This window comes from Frieseomelitta varia, unplaced genomic scaffold (genome assembly GCF_011392965.1).
Source record: "Frieseomelitta varia isolate USP_RPSP 00005682 unplaced genomic scaffold, Fvar_1.2 scaffold_305, whole genome shotgun sequence".
Lineage (NCBI taxonomy): Eukaryota > Metazoa > Arthropoda > Insecta > Hymenoptera > Apidae > Frieseomelitta > Frieseomelitta varia.
Window position 1 is genome coordinate 87178 of NW_025110041.1, and position 12668 is coordinate 99845.

At 31.0% G+C, this 12668-nt stretch overlaps 1 protein-coding gene across 3 annotated transcripts in view; it reads right to left on the bottom strand.

The window, feature by feature from the left end:
* Positions 1–12668, bottom strand: part of LOC122529726 (sodium/calcium exchanger 1-like) — a 122132-nt gene that overhangs the window by 47472 nt on the left and 61992 nt on the right. For all 3 annotated transcript variants that reach the window (XM_043656114.1, XM_043656113.1, XM_043656115.1), the window contains one exon: positions 12089–12256. In XM_043656114.1, coding sequence (XP_043512049.1) covers positions 12089–12256 — 168 coding nt within the window. The remainder of the gene's footprint in view (positions 1–12088; positions 12257–12668) is intronic.

Consider the following 12668-nt stretch of genomic DNA (forward strand, 5'->3'; position numbering starts at 1 on the left):
TCTAAACATGAAAAAGAGTCCTAATAATGGATTCAGAAAGTTAATAGTTTAATAGTAGAAAATAATATAATATAAATAACATAATATAATAATATGTATGATATAATATATAATAATATAATATAATATAATATAATATAATATAATATAATATAATATAATATAATATAATAAATATAAAAATATAATAATATAATAATATAATAAATATAATAATATAATAATATAATAAATATAATAATATAATAATATAATAAAGTTTATAAAATAGCGAAAGAAAAAAAATTGAAATTACGTATCATTAACTTCTACATACTATATTTGGTGATTGCTTTAAACGAATTCACATATTAGAGAAATTTCATGCTAACTACCATTTAAATAAGACGATTATTTCATTTATTTATATCATTTTATTCGAAGTGATACCTCGCTCGCTATTTCGTAAATAAATTGCTGATAGATGATACGAAAAATTCGGAGTGAATTTTTCGTTTCATGTTTATTAGACGATTTCAACCCCAGAAGTTACGAATCCTTTTTTTTTTATTCACCCTGTACATACGGCGTACGTGCTCCATATAGATTTATGAATTTAGATCGTTCATGCAACACGAGTCGGCTGTCGCGTGCAAGTTACTCGCCAAGTCGAGTTTAATCGGAAACGCGGGTTATCCGGTTACCTTCCTTCCCCTATTTCTAAACTGGCTTCACGATCCGCTGGTTTATCATAACACGGTCTGGAGCAGCTAATAAAGTTCAACGCGAGAGGTTCTAACAACATGCAGACAGCTGTTTTGCAATTCATCGCGTCAGACAATGAACTCTCGCAACCCTCGCCACTCACCCCCTCTGCGATTTGCCAATTGTTCCCGCGACGATTATCAATTTGACGAAGAGCTTCGTTTAATGGTTTCAAGAGATCGCGATTCTCGTAAAACTTTCCATTCTATTCGCTTTCAAAATAAAATTAGAGCTAAAATTATGACTAATGCAAGCTTTTCGATATTGTGCAAAATTGATTTAAATTATTGTTTTTTAATCGTTATTAGTTTTTAGTTATAATATTATTTTAATATTAATATAAAAATTATATTTATATAAAAATATAATACAGTATAATAGGAAAGAATACAATATAATATAATAAAAAAGAAAAATTAAAATATAAATGTTATAATTACAAATTATGTATTATATTATATTAATTATAATATAATATAATATAATATAATATAATATAATATAATATAATATAATATAATATAATATAATATAAAATAAAATAATATAATATAATAAAAGAGAAAAATTAAAGTATAAATATTATAATTACAAATTATGTATTATATTATATTAATTATAATATAATATAATATAAAATTATATAATATAATATAAAATAAAATAATATAATATAATATAATATAATATAATATAATATATAATTTTTAATTATAACATTTATATTTTAATTTTTTTTTTAATTATTAAATTTGAAGAAAGCAACATTACTTATGGATTTCCCTATTAGATAGATAGAAGATTATTCGAACATCTAAATATCCAAACTGTTATTACGTAACTTTGTAAGAAGAGATCGTACGATAATAATCCTGGGCTCATTTCGAAACTAGAAGCCTCTGCTATCAGATTGCATCGTTTGTTTTCTTCACGGATACTTCACTGCTACGTGACAGATGAGAAAGCGAACTTTCTTCTCGAAAATTCTATAAATTGTCTTACACGCGTGTAGAGTTGCTCGAGAAATTTTCCTCGCGCATGAATCTGTAATAGATTTGAAAATTGAAGCCTCCTGTTTATACAGTGACTTTTCGAAACTTGCTGCACGATTTCTTTTTCTCTACCATTTTGTTGTTCTTTGAACATTAGAGTTAGATAAGAGAAGTTGAACTTTTCAAATTTTTGTCGCGTTTAGTAAAAATTGTACAATGCAAAGGCAATCACCGCTACAAAATAAAAGGAAAGAAGGTTAGGTTTAGGAGACTTCATTCAACAACAACGGAGAAAACAACGAGATAGAGAGCTGAGAGAAGAAAGTGGAGCACAAAAGTGGTGGACGAAAAAGAGTGGTCGTCAAAGAGTTACGAGTATTACGCGAATGCGCGCTTTGCCCCGTTGAATTATATGAAATTCCCTGCCAGCGACAGAAATTGCTGCGCGTGCTCGACACAGAGAGCATGAAATCGGAGAAATATGAAAAAATCAGAGATTCTCCTTAGCTCGTCGTTCGTCTCGGAAGATAACAAGGGTAGGACAAAATGGAGCCGTTCACATCGACGGACGACTCATTAAATATTCATTCAATTTCCTACGGCGTAGCGCGACGTAGTCGCATCGATATTCCCTCCCTCCATTCCCCCCTTCGTTAAATATGCACAGAGATACGCGATCTGTTTAATAGCTGTCCAATCGAGAGTACGGGCACGGAAAAAGCTGTGTGATCTGCCTGGCTTCACAAACTGAGACCGATGGCACCCGAGAGACTTACGGAACAGCGTGTCACGCGAGGCCGATGGGGACGCACACGTAACTCCTGTAATATGCATAAAACTCAACGTAAATTGGTATTAACACTTTTGCGACGAGTGACAGTCGGACAAAATGTTTGGCTGAATATCATAGCTATAATTTCCAAAAGAGTACGGCGAAGTTCTGCTATTTGTAGGTGTGTGAAGGAATATAAGAAATATTAGATCTCAGTGTGACACTTATAGTCGTTTGTTGTTCAAAGTTTTGAAAAATTAAACATCACAAATGCGTATAGGAAAAATATTTTTAAAATATTTAATATTTTAATATTTAAATAATTTTAAAATATTTAAATATTTTGATATTTTAATATTTAAATATTTTGATATGATATTTTAATATTTTGATATTTTGATATGATATTTTAATATTTTGATATTTTAATATTTTAATATTTTGATATTTTAATATTTTAATATTTTAATATGTTAATATTTTAATATTTTAATATTTTAATATTTTGATATTTTAATATGTTAATATTTTAATATTTTAATATTTTGATATTTTGTTATTTTGATATTTTGATATTTTAATATTTTGATAGTTTAATATTCTGATATTTTAAAATTTAATATTATATTAAATTTATATATATATAACATTTAATATATTAAAATATATTAATAAATGACCTTCAATCCTACTAAAATTAAAAAAAATCCTACTAAATAAAAAAGAATTTATATTCTCTTTCGTGTAAAATCACGATTGTATCTTGATTTCTGAAACACCCTATACATCTTCCATCCTCAAAATCCGAAGAGCTTTCAGCGAAGATGGTCCCACGTTGTCCGGTTGCTCGATCATAATTACGTACACACGCACGTAAGGGATGCACGGGGCTATTTGCATGGTGTGAATTATTCCGCGTAGAAATTATTCAGAGGGACGCGAAAACGCGGCGGGAAGCCAAACAGATCTGTAATTTGTTTTTCGACGGTGGAAATTAGAATTTCATTGGCGACTCGTTGGCCCACAGCTTGGTGCTACCGCGCACGCGCGGAAGCTTTTTGCAATGAAATTTTGGTACGTTCCCATTCTGTGCATAATCCGTGGCCTAAATAAAAATGTGCGTCTTCTTTCTCGAAGTGAGCTTTCATACACGTACTATCCAACTTTCATGCATTTGCACAACTTTTTATGTTCTCTCTTAGTTGCGTTTTTTCTTTCTTCTTCTTCTTTTTTCGTTTTTTTTTTTTTTTTTGTTTGTTTTGGAGTTGCTTTTGTAATTTTTTAACCAACTTCGTAGTGGATCTTTCTTTCAATAATAGATGCGGTAACAGGCGCGACAGTACAAAATTATGGAAGAACGTGGGCTGAAAATTTATTAACAAAAGGAGCTTTTTTTTTGGAGATGTTTTATCTTCGTACGAAATGGTTTTGTGCTTTGCAGAAAATTCGAAGGAAGATTTCACGTTGATGAAAATTTAATTAATTGCTACCAAACTGGTCAAAATGACAAATTCGTTATTGCCCATAGGCAATTCTATATATTTACAACAGAGACTTGGATGATGTTTAGTGAAATACACAAATAAAATAATCTTCCACTTTCTTCTCTACCATAAATTCTCGATATCCTTAGTATTAAATTAATAATTTTTTTATTTTACTAATATTTATTTTTATTATTTATTATTTATTTATTATATATTATTTATTTATTACTTATCTTCATATCCAACTGCTACGAAACATTTACGTTAGCGAGTGACAATAATAAATTTCAGTTAATTTTCTCGAGCAATACGAGTGTCACCGAATGTTAAAATAATTGAAAAATAGTAGTTCAGATAAAAGAGACTCGACTATTCTTTTTACTTAAAAAAAGAAAACCACAAACTTGTCGAATATTACGATCTATAATAGTTCTCAGAGGTCACAACGTTGTCCACAAAAAAAAAAAAAAAAAAATTACAAAGATCCAACCGTTTATCTTGCGACGTAGCTTATTATACCATTAGTCTGAAAGGGATTAAACTAACCAACATGCGCGTTGTTTTGCGTGATAAATGTCGCTGTATTTTTTGGAGGAGATTATCCGTGGACTGTTGGTCTGGCTTGTAAACTGGTTCGAAATAATTTTGCGTGGTCGAAATAGAGAGAGAGAGAGAGAGAGGGGAGGAGAGGAGCAGGGCAAACTATCTGGCGAACAGACAATGAAAGCCGACAAAATCCCACCGGAGTTGCGATCCCTTCTGCAGGATAATATCATCGCATCCAGCTTCACATTGCGGGGAGATTCTATCCGTTGTGCGCCGAAGACTTCCCAGTTCAGAGGTACTTACTCCGAGATAAAGCTCATCACACTCTCGAGAAACATCGTCTATCATCTGATCTCGAATTTATCATTCGATCGTTCCTTTCCTTTTTCTTCTTTTTTTACCGTTTCTTAAAGTGAAGTTTCGAAACTTCATTAAGAAATTCAGCGAGATCGGGGATACTTGTGTGCACATTCGTAGCTTTTCTCAAAATGCTGTCTCCATTCGACTCACTTTGCAAAGTCCAATAAATTGGTTTCGTCTCGCTTGGAGTGTAGTTTACTCTTTTGGAGAGTGTGTGATATCAATGTTTAAGATTATTGATTTGAAAGTGTAGCAATTGTGCAGATATTGCATCCAGAATATTGTATCCCACTTTCAGAATTTCGAGAAACGATGAATTAATAATAATAATGACAGCGAATTAGTTTTAACGTTCAAAATTCTTGGTCATAGCGTAGATTTTTCTCGTTTGGTTAATTTATTAAATTTTAAATCGTATTATATATATATTGTAATATTAATGTATAAATATTAATTATTATTATTATATATATTATATTGTACATATTATATATATTATAATATTAATGTATTAATATTAAATATTATTATTATATATATATATTATATACTATATATAATTTATGTAAGTTAATTCCATGTATATCGCTGTAACTGTGCGACATCAGGGGATGAAGATAAAATAAAAAAATACTCGAACGCAAAAATGTATCATTCCGGAATCGTAGAGGGTTGGAAAATTTCGTATACTAGATTCAAACTCGAGATCATCGGATTTGGAGTTGAAAACTGTGCTCGTTTCAGCGCGAAGTTCCTCGTCTCCCTAATCGTTGTTTCTACTACTTAGAGAAAGCTTCTCTCTGAAAAACAACATTTGCAATGAGATACCTCTTTCTTCATTTTACCGGCTTTTTTTCAAAGGTTATTTCGTTGAATTGGTGTCCTTTTTTTTCCTCTCTTTTAATTAATAATATCGAAAAGTTTGCAGAAAGCAATTTCCCGATTTTTCGAAGGTTGTCGAGCACGTTCTCTCCTTCAGCCGGTTGTTTCGCGTAACTCTATCTCCTGTGATTGATGGCACTGTCAACTCGTGATCTATCGCGTTAATCACGAGATACTCCGTTACGGTTTCATCTTTTTTTTTCTCTTCTCCCGCCAGTCATTAAACGGATTGCCAACGCTACATCGGTGTCTTAATCTTCCCGTTTTGATTTATTCTCTGTTGAACGTTTCGTAATCTTGCGAAAGTATTGCCATAAATTTAACGTGGACTTTAATGTGAACTAATAATAAAATAACAAAATAATAAAGATAGAAATAAACCACGAGCGAAAAAATGGGCATCTGTTTTTTAAAAAAATTCTTGATTATAAAATTTTCAATTATTACCAAAATTTTATTATAAAACTTTATTTAATCACATTAATTTAAATTGTATATATATAAATAAATTTATATTTTATATTTAATTATAATTTATAATTTTATATTCATTATTTTATATTTATATTTAATTGTAATTTATAATTTTATATTTATATTTAATTATAATTTATAATTTTATGTTTATATTTGATTATAATTTATAATTTTATATTCATTATTTTATATTTATATTTAATTATAATTTATAATTTTATATTTATTATTTTGTATTTATATTTAATTTATATTTATTTACATTTACACAAACGTATGCTTCCTTTCGAATGTATCAGTTGCACAAGAATGAAAAACAATAATTCGTCGCGTGAAATTTCCTACGAATATTTCTCAGAATTCAATCGGCGTTTCTTCTCGACTCCGCGAACTTTCGTCGATCGACGATGGCCAGTGGATCATTGAGAGAGAGAGAGAGAAAGATCGGTCAAAAATCCGCGTCGGCGACCGCGCAAATTATTACCTCGAGGGCGTGTCACGAACGCTCCTCTCTCTCTCTCTCTCTCTCTCTCTCTCTCTCTCTCTCTCTCTCTCTTTGCCCCGAGGTTTTACCGAGTGGCTGTCGACCCGGCGGCCCGATCGAACCCCGATCGAAACCCACCCCTCCGCGTAAGCGGGAGAAACCACTTTATAGCCACTCTAGATTTAGCTGAAGGATTCTTCGCACGAGCTGATCACCGGCCTGGCCTATCGTTATCGTTGGTCTACCATCGTTGATCGCGCCGATTTAACTACAGTCCCTGGCTGGAATCGAGAATCTACTCGAAACGAGCACTTTTATTATTCTTGCCTCCTCTCTTGGTAAAATCGAAACCCCTTAGAATGAATTTTAATGTCAGTTAATAATAACGAATTTTAACATCAGTTAATAATTAATTGATTATTTAAGACAATGAATATGTGTTAATTATACGAATACGTGTCAGTAATTTGTGCTTTCTCTTTTTACCTTCTACTAAGTATCTTTTATATGTTTATATACATTTTTATATATTTATCTTTTATATATTTATATATACTTATCTTTTATATATATTTATGTATGTTTTTATATATTTGTCTTCTATATATTTATATACATTTTTATATATTTATCTTTTATATATTTATATATACTTATCTTTTATATGTTTATATATATTTTTTATTACCTTTTATATATTTTATTTTTCATATTTATATATTTATCTTTTATTATATTTCATCTTTTATATTTATATAATTTTTATTATATTTTATATATTTATCTTTTATTATATTTCATCTTTTATATTTATATAATTTTTATTATATTTTACATATTTATCTTTTATTATATTTCATCTTTTATATTTATATAATTTTTATTATATTTTATATATTTATCTTTTATTATATTTCATCTTTTATATTTATATAATTTTTATTATATTTTACATATTTATCTTTTATTATATTTCATCTTTTATATTTATATAATTTTTATTATATTTTATATATTTATCTTTTATTATATTTCATTTTTTATATTTATATAATTTTTATTATATTTTATATATTTATCTTTTATATATTTTTATATATTATCTTTTATATATCTTTTATATATCTTTTATATATCTTTCATTATATTTCTATATTATACATCTTTTATACATTTTTTACGCACGTATAAATATTTTGGTATAATTCATCGCTTCCAGCCTAGGCTAGTACACCTTCCATTCCAACAGTGTCTTTCTATCTTTCGTTGCATGAATACATTGTATTTATTTTACAATCTTGTCATATTAATCTTCACTTCATTTGTCTTATTATCTACAATTCACTTGCCCTTAAATATACTACATTCTGATTTATTTAAACTACTATCTAATTTAAATTGCCACTGCTGTGGGCGATCGTCCACGCGCGAATAATTTCTGATTTATCAACCAGAGACTGTTCAACTATTCGTTAGAAAAATGATCACTCGGACGTACGCTCGTCGTTTCACACTCTCCTCTTTCTCTCTCTCTCTCTCGTTCAATTATTTTTCATTCATCGTCAAATTGCGCGAAGAGAAGCTGGCACGTAAACACGCGCGTTTTAATAAAACACGTACAATTCCCCGGGTAAAATACGCGTCGCATGGGAACTTTTACTCTCTCGCTCGGGGGAATCGTTTCTTTTTGCAGCTGGATCTCCCGTCTCGCAATCCGTGACGCGCAGGTTGACAGGCGTTAATTTTATAACCCGCTTTTACATCGGGGAAAGAAGTTCTTTTCGCGTGCAGCGACCGTTTCTCGCGTCTTCCTCCTTTCATCGGGTGGTGGCCTCGATGAAAATTTAAAGAGAGCCTCGGAAAAGCAAGATGCCCCGTTAGCCCCTTAACCGGCGTCCAGAGACGCCCTGTTATGCACCACGTTAAAAAAGTCAATTACGCCCGGAAGCGGTTACGACGTTTATTTAATAAAGGGACAATCGAGAAGGAGAAAAGAAGAAACATTCGCCGCGTCATCGTCTTCACCTTACGAGTGAAAAATTTACTAGAATATATGTCGTACGTATAACAAGAGATGCACAAAATTTTATTCATATTCTTAACTTATATTAAATATAATACGGAGTTAAATTAATAATGTACATTAAATATTATATTGTGTTATAGTATTTAATTAAATATTATAATATTAATGTAAATTAATATAAATTTAAATATTACAATATTTATTAATCTACATATTAAATAAATATTATAATATTAATATAAATTAATACAAATTTAAATATTATATTTATTAATATAAATTAATATAAATTTAAATATTACAATATTTATTAATCTACATTAAATAAACATTATAATATTAATATGAATTAATATAAATTTAAATATTATATTTATTAATTTACATATATTAAATAAATATTATAGTATTAATATAAATTAATACAAATCTAAATATTACAATATTTATTAATCTACATATATTAAACAAATATTAGAATATTAATGTAAATTAATACAAATTTGAATATTATAATACTTATTAATCTATGTTAAATAAATATTATATTATATCCTAAATTTCTGAGGTTAACAATGACCTACGACACGACAAGAGCACAGCTTTTTATGGAAATTAATCGAGCGTCCTCTCTCAGCCTCGGTTATTTACCAACCGAGCAAGGAGCGGCGATTAATTCTCTCTCTCGTTGCGAGGACTCGGGCGGTTTTCTGAGCCCCCGCGACGAATTGTTCGCGCGCGAGTTTGCAACGGGAATGCTCTGGATGAATTATAGTCGACCGACTGTAACTTTCTTAAATGTTAGACGGTTTGCAGCGAGCAACCGGTTTGCTCTCTCTCTTTCTCTCTCTCTCTCTTTCGAGAGCAATATAGTTTAATATCCAGCGGAAATGGACGCGAACGGACATCAAAGACGCCCTCGGTCGGAATGCTAAATTGCTATTTCCGTGCAAACTTGTCCCTCGGGATTATTACGGCCACGTAAATGTATCTGTCCGCGCAATGTAGTCGAGCATCGCGAGATTCTTCCCTTCTGTCTGGCACTGGCTTTGCGACGAGAATTCTTTCTGTCCGGTCCGCAGTTGCGCGCCATAACAAAGATATAAGAATTCGATGAGGAACACACCACGTGGAGATTAGCTTCGTCTCGGCTGTTGGAAACTGGGGCGCTCTCGACGAGCAACTTTTAATTAACTCTTAACTGTTCACCGTCGCGCTGCTTCGTTTCGACGCTCGATTACGCGACACTTCCGAAACACGGCGAAGTACGTAGCGAATTTAGCAGCGTTAACGAACAAAGATGAGACGAGTGCCAAGAAGCAAGAGGAAGAGGAGGATTTTAAAGGACAAGCACGATCCACGGGACGGGGGAAACTCGATTTCCATTTCCTTGGAGAGAGTCCGTAAAAGTCTCGCTGTCGCTGCGTTGAAACGTTTCTTCCCGCTGTAAACGTTCCTGTAGCTCGGTAGCTGTCCGCGGTAAAACCCGCGGGAAGATCTCTTTCGCCGGGGGAATGCGCGTCGGGGTACTCACCGCTCGCCTCCGGCTGAATTTGCACGATTCTTATGCGAGACAAATAAAAGATCGCGACAGTTATTCCTCGCGGTTATTCATACAGTGGAGCGCGATCGATCGTCCAGAAAGACTTTTTCGTTTTACCGATGGACAATCTATGGGCGGTACTTTGTGTTCCATCACGTCGTATCATCACAGAATTACGATCCATTCTGATTTATCATTGTTTATATTTTTATATTTATTTTTATATTTTGCTTGTATTATTTATATTTTATATTTTACTTATATTATTTATATTTTTATATTTTATATTTTACCTATATTTTTATATTTTACTTATATTTTATCTATCTTTTTATATTTTACTTTATATTTTACTTATATTTTATCTATCTTTTTATATTTTACTTTATATTTTACATATATTTCATATTTTACCTATATTTTTATATTTTATTTTAGTTTTTACTTATATTTTTATATTTTACTTATATTTTATATTTTACTTATATTTTATCTATCTTTTTATATTTTACTTTATATTTTACATATATTTCATATTTTACCTATATTTTTATATTTTATTTTAGTTTTTACTTATATTTTTATATTTTACTTATATTTTATATTTTACTTATATTTTATCTATCTTTTTATATTTTACTTTATATTTTACATATATTTCATATTTTACCTATATTTTTATATTTTACTTTATTTTTCACTTATATTTTATATTTTACTTTATTTTTCACTTATATTTTATATTTTACTTTATTTTTTACTTATATTTATTTTTATATTTTTATTTATTCACTTATTTTTCTATGTGCTTCTATATATTTCCATACAGTTTTACATTTCTATTTTATTTTGTTACATTTCTGTCCGTTCATTTTCATATTTAAAATTTATATTTCTCGTATTTATATATATTTCTCGAATAACAGTAGAATTTCTGTTAGATATAAATAAATTCTACAAATAAATTCATAAATTCATAATTTCTGTTAGATACTTTATATAATTCATAATTTCTATTAGATACTTTATCTAATAGATGTAAAACGGTGTATTTTTAGAGACTCAAACGATTTTTCAGAAAACACACAAATAAAAGCTCGTGTATTCTATTGTATTTTATAGTTCTTCTATCCTTTTTCTTCTTAATGTCTCTGATAAGAATTCTATGCTTAGTTCTCAATCTTTTTTGGCATTTGTCTAAAATCCTGTTGCCCTATCCCTGTGACGCGTAATTCTTATTATTCAAACAGTGAATCTTTGATCTCTGTGGAATGTGTCTAAAAGGTCATTGATTCCAAGGTCTGAACAAGCTTCCGTGAAAGGAGAAAATTAGAAAGTGAAATTTTCATTTAAAGAAATGCACTCGTTCTCAAATTGCCCCGTGGGTTTAGTCCGGTGATGATAACAATTTCACGCGAGTGATTCAGTTTCGTCTGAATTTGCCACTGACGTCTATCGACCTTTCGATTTGCATAATTTCCTGGCCAACAAGGTCACCAGCTGCGGCTTTTAATTTACAGGGCATCCGCTCTGAGAAACGCGTCGAAAATATTCCAACACGCGCCTTCTGTCGTGCTCAACTTAACCGGGGCGTAAGTGGATCTCGGTTGGCACTTGACAAACGTAACTTACGCGTGCCAGACGCAGCGACGCCAGCAACCACCCTAACCGCCCCGTTTTCACCCTGCACCTTACACGGCTAGAACCGAGTCCATTTTCTTTCGGGAAATGTGACAGTATATGCGAGGTATATATATATATATCGTGCGACTTACCGGTTGGCGGAACGAACGCGAACAACACTTTCCAGAGTATCGTCAAGCCGTGCATCAGATAGTCGAGGGTAGACGGTGCAGCTGCCTCGCCGGTGCCTTCGCCATCGTCGTCGTCGCCGCCGCTCACCGTCAACGCCTCCGTGAACTGTTCCCTCCACGAGCTCGTCCCTGAGAACACGCGTTTCCCGTCAATTCATTTCCCTTCGCGAGGAATTTCTTCTTTTTATTAAAAATTTTTCTGTTGGACGCATTTCTTTTCTATTATCGGGACCATTTTTTTGGCTTGGTGAAAGAGGAAGGACATGGCGAAATAAGATTTTCTTCGACTAAACGAAGAGAATCAGAGATAAAACGGGGAGAAATTATAAAAATATAAACTGAAAAATATTTTTCGTTGTTTCATGCATTTTTTTTCTATTATCCAGATCATTTATGACTTGAAGGAAGGAAAGAAATGGTAAAATTCTTTTCTCTCGATTTTCTTCGACTAAACGAAGAGAATCAGACATAAAACGGGGAGAAATTATAAAAATATAAACTGAAAAATATTTTTCGTTGTGTCATGCATTTTTTTTCTATT